Source organism: Betta splendens, chromosome 3 (assembly GCF_900634795.4).
Source record: "Betta splendens chromosome 3, fBetSpl5.4, whole genome shotgun sequence".
Taxonomy (NCBI): Eukaryota; Metazoa; Chordata; class Actinopteri; order Anabantiformes; family Osphronemidae; genus Betta; species Betta splendens.
This window is the reverse complement of record NC_040883.2, coordinates 1,703,993-1,716,387: the sequence shown is the minus strand read 5'-3', so window position 1 is coordinate 1,716,387 and position 12,395 is coordinate 1,703,993. Positions and strand designations below refer to the sequence as shown.

Genomic DNA, 12,395 nt, shown 5'->3' with positions numbered 1-12,395 from the left:
ATGAAGGTTAATTTTACTGTATGTCTGTCTAGTATAGTAGTCTTAAATCCTGTCGTCAGAGACTGACGCTGTAAACGCTGATACACAGAAACCCAAACCTATTTTAATACCGACACCGACCTGCCGTTTGTACAGTATTAATTAAAGCTGTCGTAGTGTTATGTTTGGAGTCCACTTTAGTTTTAGTGAACTCAATGGATTAACGCATATAAACGAGACCAACATACAAACCCATAAATACCATTTGGGCCAACAGTGAACAGTATATGATACTACAACAACCCGTCCGGGTCCGTTTGGTTCTTTAAAGCATACGTTCAGTGCATTAAAGTGTCATTGGAGTTCAAACTATAATAGGTTCCGCTCAGTCCAGGCCCGTAAAGCTAAGCCGTCTATGGCGGCCCGGTTGGGACGAGCACTGGTTCTGGTTCTGTGCGAGCCTCCGCTCTCGCGCTGCTGGGGGCACCGAGTGGTCTACGTCAGGCTCGCGCGTCGCTTCCGTTCGCTCGCGCCCTCAGAATGCGGAACTCGCTGCGGAGCGACGATGAGGAGGATGTTGTGAAGGCAGGTTGGCTGGAGCGCACCGAGCCGTTCATCCAGCGCACACGCTTAATGTGCGTGTCACGGCGCAGAGCAGCTAGCGGCTCCCCAACACATGGTTCCACTCGTGTGCAGTAACATAACGAACGAAAGCCCGGTTTGGACGGCGCCGCGTCCCCCTCTCCCTGTGACCGAGGAGGACACCCACCTCCCAGGCCGTCATCAGCAGCTGGTGCCTGAGCGAGCGTTAGCGGCTAACAGGCTAACGTAAGCAGGTAGGAGGGATGCTTTCTCAAAGTTTGGCGTTTATAAAGCAGTCACGTGACTGACACGGCGTCCCGTGTCCAGTTGTGAGACGCCGCCGCCGTTTGCTAAGGCTGAAGTCGTTGCTATTTGTGAATTTGTCACGCTACAGCTAGCAGCTAGCTCCTTAGCTAAGCTAATCCGTCCGTAGCGGTGGCGTAGGACGCCGTGAAGGCACCGCGGTGAAGGTGAAAGGATGCTTCGTGGGGTCGAACGCCAGGCCCCGCAGCCTGTCGCGAAGATGGAGGCGACGTCACAGCCGAGTGTGTCCGTGTGGACGAGCAGGAGGGTTCGGCTGTGGCCCGTCACGTTCGGCCAGGCGCTGCCGTGGACGTTAGCGCCTCAGCCGGGGTCCTGGCTCACTAATCTCGAGCGGCTCGGTGTGGAGTTGTGTAACCACAGCGGGCTGTCGACAACCCTGTGCCGTTGCAACATCCTCACACACATCACGCCTGAAGCTGAAACAGCCATTGGGAAAGTAACGGGGTATCGTTACTTCAGGACACGTTCTGTCCACAGCTGCCTGCGTGGAGATCAGCTTCATTGTATTAGCATTGACCCAAGATGCCACGAACTAATGCACCGCCACCACGGTTCCTTCATCTGCACAGGATTTTGATTCCAGTCACAGTGAAACGAATGAATAAATGTGACTAAGGCCGCTCTGCTAACCACCTACACACGATGTTGGTCATTTAGTGCTGTTCAGGCTCCAGGGCCCATCAGATAAGGGTCATTTTAATAAAGCGTTTGCATGAGTGACGCTGGTGAAGAGGTGCTTAAGATGTTACTGGGCGAGAACCTAATCCAGTACAATCCATTCATCTTCATGTAAAATGGGTCAGGTATTGTGATTTTTTTCACTACTTGAGTTTCTATTGAAATAAATAGACAAAAAACTGAATGAGGCACGTTTGTCAGAAACAACACATTTAGGACTTAACACAACATTGTAAGGGAAAATGAGACGAATGCTGCCACTCCTCCAGGATCTGTGTTCTATGAAAAGCCAGTGGAGTTGTGGAATGTGCTCTTTAATAAAAACACGGTAATCAAGTCCCTCCCTGTTGCTAAAGACGTCCTGAAAACGTTGGCACGCTCCGTTTGACAGCTTGCACAGTGGCACACAGTCAAACCACCGCGCTGTGATGCAACGCCAACCTCAACGCCGGCGGTTATTCTGGGGAAACCCACTCCAGGTGATTTGCCTAAATTCATTTTGGAACCTAAAGCTGAGCTCATTCAGTGTCTAGAAACCTTTGATTATGAATTTTTTGAGTTCATGTATAAACAGAAGTGAGTGCTGTGTTGGTGCAGGCTATAGAAGATCCAGACCAGCTCCATCCTTTAGTTGTGACCCGTCTTCCAGTCTGCTTTCTGTTCAGACAAAGGGCGTTGCAGCCACTGTAATGGAGAAGTAATACTGGAGTAGTGGATTCCTGGTTGTTGTACACTTCATGTGCGCCTGTTTGTGTGCTGGCAGACGTGGGTCCACCCTGCTGCTCGCAGTGACTGGCAGGAACGCTGTCTGTGTTGCAGGCTGGTGAATCCTACCTCGGTGCTTACGTAAGACCACTCTGACCACGTTCATCTGCTGTTTAACCTACACGTCGTTGCCTCTGAAGTCGACGCAGTGTTGTGGTGTCTTTCACTGTGTGTTAAACGCAGCCCGTGTTTCATCCGCGTCTATAAATATTGCGCTCCCCTGCATCTCTGCCTGACGCGTGTGCCTCCAGCGCTGCTGCCTCGTAGAATAGCCATTTTGGCTTTGCTCCAGGAAGCGTTCATGTTCCAGACCTGCATGTTGGTTCGCTGTGCTGATTGTTTTGTGAGATATAAAAGGCTTCATCTGCCCTCTCACAAAGCCTGCACGTCTGCCCTGAGCTTAATTCTCTCTCTCTAATAGACTGTTTGTGTGAGGACGGTGAAAGGAATTGTACCCAGCTCAGAGCTGTGTGCGTTGTGTACTAGTAAGAAACGTATCCCTGGGTTCTATATTTTTCGTAGTCCAATGATACGTTGGTGACAAAGGTTCTAGTGAAAATCTGCTTCTTACTCATAGTACTGTATTTATTACTATAGTATGTAAATGATGTTCACTGATACATTAGCATGATTTGATGTACAGCTAATCAATCAACATTAGCATGATTTGGATTTGTCAGTAAACACCATTATCACCTATTACCTTTATGCTCCGTCGGAACCTGAATGATCTTATATCTCCGTGAACGGATTCTCCGATCACAAGTGAAGCTATTAAAGATAATTGGGCCCGTAATGCATGTGGAGCCCTGTGTAATAAAGCCCCCCTAATGTCCTCGTGTCCACTGGGTGCAGCTGTGTGCAGCGCAGGCTGTGCTGTGGGTAATGACAGCCTGTGTCAGGGTGTCTGTAGAGTCCCACTCACGTCTCAACGCAGCCCATCTGTCGACCCTGTTGTCTCTGAGTGTGGCCTGTTTTAGCCAGATGGGATCTGGTGTCTGAGGCACAAATGAACGTATTCAATTTATAAATAGTGGACGTGAATGAATATGCATTTGACCCATCAATTATAAATATTTTTGCAACCATAATAATAAATTTCTTCAGCAATATATAAATTGATGTTTACTCAGGTCTTCTGAGTCTTAACAGTTATAGTAACACTGATGGGCATCTAGAATAGTCTAAAATATCCCCAGCGCAGTGGAAACATGATGCAGCCTCACGGTCATGTGTAATTGATTGCCAGCTCCTGTGTCGCCCGAAGGCATGACACTCCACACTACGGACAAATGGATGAAAACTGAAATTTGTTCTATGCTGTATGTTTTAAATCAATATGAAGCGTGAAGCTATAAATCTTTATGTAAACTATTATGAACTGATGGTGGTTTGTTCTCAGACTGGATCTTAAATATTATTCCATAGTTGTTCAGTCTGGTCATTTTCTCTTCTTTAACGTTGGCTGTGGTAAATTACAGATCGGTTGTCTTATCCTTTGAGCCTTATCCGTCCAGCCTTTAAGACACAGCCTCAGACTCCAGTGTTTGTGTTTCAGGGTGGAGTTTCTGAAGCATGTGGCCTTGTTGTAGTGTGACACTCCTACTAATGTGGTTTCGCCATGTCAGGTGTGTTTTAACACCTTGGCACTCATCCCTCATTGTTTCTTTGCTAGAATGCTTGGATGTGTATTAAGGATCCTGTGCTTTAAATGGAACACCATTTCTGTCTAGAATAGTTGTTGAGCTGTCGTGTAGGAATTTCCCCTTTTTTGCCGTGTTTTGCTGCATCTTGTGGCATCCTGAACGTAAGAAGGTGTCTCTGTAAGTGTCTGTGATGGGAGCTGCCATCTCCAAGTGTGTCCTGTTCCCTGTCTGTGACACAGCTGAGGGCCACAGCACAAAGCAGGAAGGAGGCTTATTATGATTCCACCAAGGCCCCTAAGCTGCTTACTACATCAGCGAGCCTGTGCTGAAAAGTCTTAAACCTCAGCAACAACAGCTGAAATAATGACCACAAGCAAAGTCCATTAATCAAGTCCTTGGTCCAGACGAGGTTTTGTTTCATTGCTGTCAACAACAAAAAGAAATCCCTGTTCTGCTGAACTAAAAGAGACATCTTAATTATGGCAACGTCTGTAATATGTCAGTTAAACTAATTAACTGATGTCTTGAGATTGCAGCCTAAGAAATCGAAGGGGTCTTTATTCATTTTTTTACATGTGCACATCCTTTGTGTGTTTCAGGCCTGACGTTGTTGTCTCTGAACCATCACCATGATAATCAAAGAGCATCAGCGTTGCACCTGAACTGTCCCTGCTGTGATGGAACGTCACCACTGAGGAAAGAGAGTATCCTGTGATACAGGACGTCATCAGCCCAAGATGGAGAAAAAGAAAATGTGCCCTCGCCTTCTCGACTACTTGGTAGTGGTTGGAGCAAGGTAAGGGTCAGCGGGAAAATATACACCCCGGGAGAAGGTGTCTGTTTAGACATCGTACCCTAAATAATGTGATGTAATGTTTGTGTGGGAGTGAAACATTATTCTCCATTTCTCCATTTTGTTTTATACTGTGCTGCTATAAAAGCAAAATGAATGTGTCCACGTGTTCTCCAGGCAACCGAGCAGTGACAGCGTGGCCCAGACGCCTCAGCTGCTTCGCCGTTACCCGTTGGAGGACCACCACGACTTCCCTCTCCCGCCCGATGTGGTGTTTTTCTGCCAACCCGAGGGCTGCCTCAGCATCCGCCAGCGCAGGGTCAGCCTTCGCGACGACTCCTCGTTTGTGTTCACACTGACCGACAAGGACTCAGGAATCACTCGCTATGGGATCTGCGTCAACTTCTACCGCTCCTTCCAGCGCGGCCACCACCGCCCCCGCGGGGACAAGAACAGTCACTCGGAGACGGCGGCGCCGGAGAGCGCCAGCGAAGGCTCTGATGGTGGCGCTCCTCCGTCAGCGCTAGCTCCGCCCAACGGCGCTGAGGTCGGACAAGCACCCGCCTCTGGAGAGGAGAGTGGGCCGCACGGCGCTGAGCTGAACGCAGGAAAGTCCCCGCAGCACAGACGGAGAGCGGCCAAGATGGCGGCCAGGAACCGCAACAGCACGCTGACCTCCCTGTGCATCCTCAGCCACTACCCCTTCTTTTCCACCTTCAGGGAGTGCTTATACATTCTCAAGAGGCTGGTGGACTGCTGCAGCCAGAGGCTAACGCAGCGGGCCGGGCTGCCCCGGGCCACGCAGAGGTGAGCCTCATCACACCCACAGGCGGTTCCATCACAGCAAAGCTAGTGAAATACCACAGTCCAATCAACGCTAGTTGATATCGAAAAGCTGGGCATCGTTTTGTTTCCAGTTTCTAATTGTCTGAATGTGTTTACTGAGCCAAAAATAATTCCGTCACAATCGATAGATATTCTTCAACATAGGAAACCGTACAAAAATAGGAAATATCTGCCTGTGGCTGCTGCTGAGTTTATTGCTTCCCCTCATCTTCTGCTTCTCATAAGGTCCAACTGTTGTATGTATGTTTGCTGCAAAACGAACAGGAGCTTTTTGTGCGTGTTTCACAGGCCATCTGCAGTGACGCGCTCACGGTATGCTTTGTGCTATCACACTCCACCTTGATGATAAATAATGATAAACAAATGATCCTCGCTGCCTTAGGTTTGTTCTGAATACGTGTCATTGCAAATGCAAATTGTTCAATCTAGCACTATTTTAAAGGACAATGAATGGACAATATTAGAGTTTAATGTTTTGCTTCTTTAGAGTCCTAATTACCTGAGTGATGATTCACATTTTCAAGCTGCCACTCTTTTTGCAGCTGTACACTGGTGTGTTGGGAAGTGGCAGCATTTCAGTGCTCTTTGGGTTCCTCTGTTGCCTGAGCAACCAGATAGATTGCAATTTGGAGTGACAGAGTGTTAATTAGGCTGTCACTTCCCACTAGCTCAGGCCCAGCGTGGTTGCAGGTCTTCACCCGTGGTGCCTGTTTTCCTCACAGCCATCGCTACAGAATGTTTAGTGGGTCCACACATTATCAATGTTGGACTGTGGCTTCTCTGACAAGCGTTGGAAATGCTCTCCAAGCCAAAGGCTGAACAGACCTGGTGATCTTTGTCTTTTTCCTGACGTGGAAGCATTAAACTGTGTCATGGCGGTGACAGAGAAGGAGGGGAAGCATTGCATGATGTCTGCAGGCACCTTTTTCTATGGTGGTTCTGACAGATTGAGGTCTGTGGCTGCCTGTAGGTAGCAGCTGCCGTCGGTGGGAGGGGTCAAATGGAAAAAAGACATCTCTTCTCCAGCACATGCTTTAAAAGGGTTTAATGTTTGTGCAGATGATTCACAGCAGGGTTTTTCCGTCCCACAGCTTCATCAGTATCAGTTTGGAACAAGAATCACCTGATTTACATAATACTGTTAACTGTGTGTGGTAGTTAACTTGCAATTAAAGCTGTTTAAATTTAATTTTTTGCAATAATTGCAAGGAATATAAAGTAACAGTTAAATTTAAATGTGACTGTACCCGTGATTGATGTGTTTCAGAGACACCATGTGGCGGGTGTTCACTGGTGCGCTGTTGGTGGAGGAGAAGGGCAGCCTTCTGCTGGCCGACCTACGGGAGATCGAGTCGTGGGTGTACCGGTTGCTGCGTTCCCCGGTCCCAGTGGCGGGTCAGAGGCGTGTGGACGTGGAAGTGCTGCCGCAGGAACTCAAAAGGCTGCTGACCTTTGCCCTGCCCGACAACTCCCGCTTCTCCATGGTGGACTTCCCTCTGCACCTGCCCTTAGAGCTGCTGGGCGTGGACGCCTGCCTTCAGGTCCTCACCTGTGTCCTTCTGGAGCACAAAGTAAGGAAAGGACCGTTTTACTACACTGCTAGAGCAGAGTCCAATAACACAAGGAACCGTATCAAAGATGTAACAGGAGTCTGTTTGGCTGGAGCTGGTGTCGTGTTTGTTTACACTGACACTGATATTCAGGCTTTTCTACATGAATCCCAAGTCGTGAGCTACCAGGGATGTGACCTTGCTGTTGCATGAATACTGAAGAGTCTCAGCTGCCTTTTCTACCAACCTCAAGAGATGTTCTCTGAACCACATTGTTAAATTTAGTTGTTTGTGTGGCGTCACAGCTGAAAAATTAGGAAGGTGGCGCTGTTACTTGAATAGCTGTTCTCAGGGTTGGTTAAAAAAAAAACCTTAGTACTAAGTGTTGTATTCTTCTGTTTTGTTATTATTTAATTTGGCGCCCGGAAGCTTTCAACCACTTTACACCAAAAAGGAATTTTATAAAAGCTCAGCTTTTGTGATTGGAACTAGAAACCAAGGCAAAATACGTGCTTACGTTAGGCACAAATGAGGAAATATGTGTGTGTATGTAAAGTATTGTTGGTTTGTCTCCCTCACAAATGCACGTACATCTGTTGTGCAGGTCATTCTACAGTCCAGAGATTACAACGCTCTGTCGATGAGTGTCATGGCGTTCGTGGCTATGATCTATCCGCTGGAGTACATGTTTCCCGTCATCCCCTTACTTCCGACCTGCATGGCCTCTGCTGAGCAGGTAACGCTGTTTCTTCATGTGCTGTCCTTTTGTGGTGAACCAGCCAGTGACTGACTTCCATTCATTCTTCTCCCCACAGCTTCTTCTCGCCCCCACCCCCTACATTATCGGCGTACCGGCCAGCTTCTTCCTCTACAAATCTGATTTCAAAATGCCAGACGACGTGTGGCTTGTGGATCTAGACAGCAGTAAGGTCAGAGCTGGCTTTGGTTCTCGAAGCAGGACCTTTTGGAAGTCTGGTCCTAAATTCTTTTTAAAACACAATAAATACTTTGGGCTGTTTTTTGCCTGCAGGTTATTGCACCCACAAACGCAGAGATCCTCCCACCTCTTCCGGAGCCCGAGGCACTAGAGCTTAAGAAACACCTGAAACAGGTACCTGATGTGCTTTTTGATTCTCAGGGCTCCGTTCAAACCAGTGGCTCTACTGGCTGAAGATTTAGCTGAGAACCGTCTGTCCAACTGACCGTTGACGCTTGGAGTGCTTCTGTCACTTAGTTGTGTCTTGTATAATTGGTAAACATCTTTTTCAGCAGTGAGACGTAGCGCTTTCTGTCTTCAACAGTATGTACAGTAATGGAGTGTGAGAGCGTTTTGCACTGGGATGTTGTAGTGCACTAACACAAATAAATGTCTTTTTGTGTTTCCTCTGCATGCTCTAGCTCTTGGAGGTAAAACCAGTTTCTAGGACGCTGCTTTCTAATCAAACCTTTAGTGGTACCAGTAGTGACTAACCTCTAACCTCTTATCTGACATAACATTGGAACCTGGTTCTGATTCAGGGACACTCAGGGTCACACAGACTCATGGATATAGAATAAATACTTGATCCATCATTTGCAAAGCAGTGCTTCCATGGTATTAGGTTAGCATGTACATATTATTTATATCAATTTAAAGTAGAGCAGTGCATTGTGAGTTATTCTAAAGCGTGATCTTTGTTAGTCTGTGTCATTATTAGGCATGAAGAGTTCAGAAATTCAGAATTTTGTCACTGGCATGAAGCCAACAAACTGTTCATGCTGTAATTTTGCATTGAAATGATGCCTTTTCGCTAAACCAAATGCATATACACACATGGTTTCTGCATCGTGTGCCTTGAATCAGAGCCGGTTCGTGGCCTGACGTGATTAGCAGCTCTCCCTGTGTGTGGATGAGTGGCTGGTGTGTCGGCGTGTCCACAGCCTCAGATTAGCAGTTGTATTAGGAAACAAGCTCCCAATATTGACATCTGAACTGTGAATGGGGAAAATGTCACTGAGGATGGTTTAAGTGATTATTTGAAGACTGTGATGCCAATGCAGAGTGCTGCTAATGTAAGAGCCTCTAAAGTACTTACACTTACTACTGGCTAACTGCAAATAAATTGGTCCCAGTCAGAGACTAATTTATTTCCTCTTACAAGCTCACCTGACTGGTGAATACAACCTGGGCTTGTAGTTCGCTACAGGTGCTTTTTATGTCTGTAAAGATCTGCTGTCTTGTATCTGTCATTACCACTCCATTGTAACCACTGGTCTGTCCCAGCTGGTCAACATGGATGGTCGTCATGAGTCCGTTAGTGCCTGGATTCTGTAGGTGAAGTCTGATGTCTGATCATTGTATTGTCTTTGTCACTGTCTTTCACGTTGAGGATCGACATATCATCTTTCTTATTTTCTCATTCGTTTCTCAAGTGTTCTCAAAATGGCTGTCCACCACACTATCACCACACAAATAGATCTTCTCTTATTTCTCCTTTCTTCATGAAACTGAAATAATAAATACAGGAATAAAATAGAACCAAATATAGTAGTATTAGTAGTAGTTATAATAATAATAATAATAATAATTAAAAAGAAACTGCAAATAGAGAAACGCTGTTAAAGGAGCTGGAGAAAGAAAGGGAATAGGCCGTTTGTGAGCGTTCCATCACATGCTGTTCCAGTGTCAGACGCCTTCATGTGATTCTCCTTGCATCTCTCCTAGTGTCTGGTTAGGTTGACCGTGATCACCCAAAAGCAGATCTTCTCCTCTGAAAATAAGGTTATTCATCTCTCCTCCTGTGGAATGTGTAATGCCCCTGCACGGAGCGCTCACCTTATTTTGCTTGTCATTAATACTCGTCTCCTGTTCTCAAGACTTGAAAGATGTTGAGTGTAACAGTGTCACCGAATGTGGCTGACAAGTCTTTTGACACACTGCTTAGTTCTGGCTTGAGCATGACTGAATGTGCGTGCATCTCTCTTGGCATCAGTGAGTGTTCTTGTAATCAAAACAAAATATGATGATGATGAAGTTAACACTCATCCAGACTAGCAACTAAATTTTCCATTCTGCTAAGCTAAACATGGATGCGGTCTGCAGTAGTTCCTTCAGAGCCAACCATGCATACTGACTGACTTCCCTTGTGCTCCTCCTGTTCCAAATGACACTCCCACGACAGGCAGCAACATTCAAAACTCATCCTGGAGCTGCTGTGGTGTTAAACTTTAAACAGTAACTTGTACGCGCAGAGTTGGGATTGTCGTTTTGTTGTTTGGTAGTAAAACGGATTACTCTGTTTTGTTTTTTTTTTTTAGTTTCAAGTCTGACGATTTTAAATTACCACCTATAGTACGCAGTGGAGGAGAAATTACCTTTACTACTTTAATGTTGGTGCCAACTGTGGGAGTGGTCCATCTGTATCTGTGTTCCCCTGCTTGTGTTTAATGTGTTGCATTCTTTTTGACCACCTGTTCCTGTTCTAGGCCTTGGCCAGTATGAGTTTGAACACCCAACCCATTCTGAACCTGGAGAAGTTCCAGGAAGGTCAGGAAATGCCTCTGCTCCCTCCTGGGAGGGACAAAGCGTCTCCGTCCTCCACAGAGTTCAACCCTCTAATTTACGGCAATGATGTGGATTCTGTGGACGTGGCCACCAGGTACGTTTATTTATCCACCGATGGGGGTCGACACAAACCAAACATTGTGCCTGTACATTCAGAAGCCTTAAGGCTTGTGTCAAATTGGTGTCCAAGGAGCTGAGGAACTGTAAAACCCCTTTCTCTTTCAGAGTGGCCATGGTCCGGTTCTTCAACTCTGGAAATGTCCTGCAGGGGTTCCAGATGCACACTCGCACCCTGCGCCTCTTCCCCCGCCCCGTGGTGGCCTTTCAGTCCACGTCTTTCCTCGCGTCGCGTCCACGGCGCTCTGCCTTTGCAGACAAACTTTCTCACACCCAGGCGGTCGAGTTCTATGGCGAGTGGGCTCTCAATCCCACCAACCTCGCCTTTCAGAGGATACACAACAGTAAGGCTCGTCTACCATCACACAAACTGTTCTTCTAAGTGACTGGAACCAATTAATGAGCCCTCGTCTGTTCCAGACGTATTTGACCCCTCCTTAATTGGAGACAAGCCCAAGTGGTATGCTCATCAGCTGCAACCCGTGGTCTACCGGGTGTATGACGGCAGCTCCCAGCTGGTTGAAGCTATGGCCGGTCCCTTGGAGGATGAGGCCAATGAATCAGACCCCACAGACAGGTAACAACCGCGTCTCCTCAGCATTTCAGTCCAGGTAATTCTTAGTGGCTTTTGACAATAGGTTTGTTTTGTTGCAGTGGTAGTGACAGCGAGGCATATGATGACTCCAGCTCATCTTATTCCTCACTTGGAGACCTTGTGAGTGAGATGATCCAAGGTGACATTCAGGGAGACACACCAAGTAAGTTAAAAAATGACCATTTCACATGAAATGTGTGATGTTATGCAAGTTAAATAAAAATCTAATTTGGATTTGGTAGGTTTGGACCCGCCTACCCACGCTGCACTGGGAGACGCTAGCGAGGTCGAATTTCAAGATTTCCGCGACTTCAGAGATGACCACGGTACGGACGGGCCACCGAGCGGGGACGGACCCGCTGAACCTTCTGACGGGCAGCCTCTTCGCTCCAGCTCCAGCACAACTGCAAGCTCTAGTCCTAGCACAATCATCCAAGGAGTCAACCATGTGTGTGAATGTTTATCAGGCTATTTAAAATGAATGTAGTCAAACTGACGAGGAGACATTTAAACAGTTTCCTTTCATTTGTGTTCCTCCAGGAGCAGGGGGAGGCGCCTGAAATTGAAGCATCAGCAAGCGCGGCGTTACAGAATCCAGTCCCCGGACTGGGAAGTCAGCCGTTCCTCAGACCTACAGCTGATGCTGGCCTGGCAGACCCCGGCAATAAAAAGCAGGAGTATGACAACCCATACTTTGAGCCTCAGTATGGATTCCCCTCAGAGGACGACCCCGATTTAGAAGAGCAAGTGGAATCATACACGCCTCGATTCAACCAGAATCTCAATGGCAACAAGTGTGTTTTTTTTTTTTTTTGTTTTTTTTTTTAACAATTTTTTAAAACTGTGTTCTGTATTAGAACCCGACATGTTAAATCTTGATTAATAATGTTAAATTGTTGATGGTGTGATTTACCTTGTATTACTGTGAGCCTTTCCTTCACTGCACCCACATGTTACAGGGTGAGATTGAAGCTAA

At 46.9% G+C, this 12,395-nt stretch overlaps 1 protein-coding gene across 21 annotated transcripts in view; it reads left to right on the top strand.

Annotated features, from left to right (window-relative positions):
• Positions 1 to 360: 360 nt before the first annotated feature.
• madd (MAP-kinase activating death domain) overlaps positions 361 to 12,395 on the top strand; it is a 29,983-nt gene continuing 17,948 nt past the window's right edge. For 2 of the 21 annotated variants that reach the window (XM_055507567.1, XM_055507563.1), the window contains exons 1-14: positions 363 to 815; positions 4,574 to 4,770; positions 4,945 to 5,574; positions 6,881 to 7,184; positions 7,768 to 7,899; positions 7,979 to 8,092; positions 8,194 to 8,274; positions 9,868 to 9,924; positions 10,629 to 10,801; positions 10,933 to 11,168; positions 11,245 to 11,401; positions 11,479 to 11,582; positions 11,662 to 11,867; positions 11,960 to 12,213. In XM_055507567.1, the coding sequence (XP_055363542.1) occupies positions 4,712 to 4,770; positions 4,945 to 5,574; positions 6,881 to 7,184; positions 7,768 to 7,899; positions 7,979 to 8,092; positions 8,194 to 8,274; positions 9,868 to 9,924; positions 10,629 to 10,801; positions 10,933 to 11,168; positions 11,245 to 11,401; positions 11,479 to 11,582; positions 11,662 to 11,867; positions 11,960 to 12,213 (2,507 nt within the window). In that variant the 5' untranslated portion in view covers positions 363 to 815; positions 4,574 to 4,711. Of the gene's footprint in view, positions 816 to 4,573; positions 4,771 to 4,944; positions 5,575 to 6,880; positions 7,185 to 7,767; positions 7,900 to 7,978; positions 8,093 to 8,193; positions 8,275 to 9,867; positions 9,925 to 10,628; positions 10,802 to 10,932; positions 11,169 to 11,244; positions 11,402 to 11,478; positions 11,583 to 11,661; positions 11,868 to 11,959; positions 12,214 to 12,395 lie in introns of all 21 variants that reach the window. The other 19 variants (XM_055507564.1, XM_055507562.1, XM_029143511.3 and 16 more) reach the window with 15 other exon arrangements.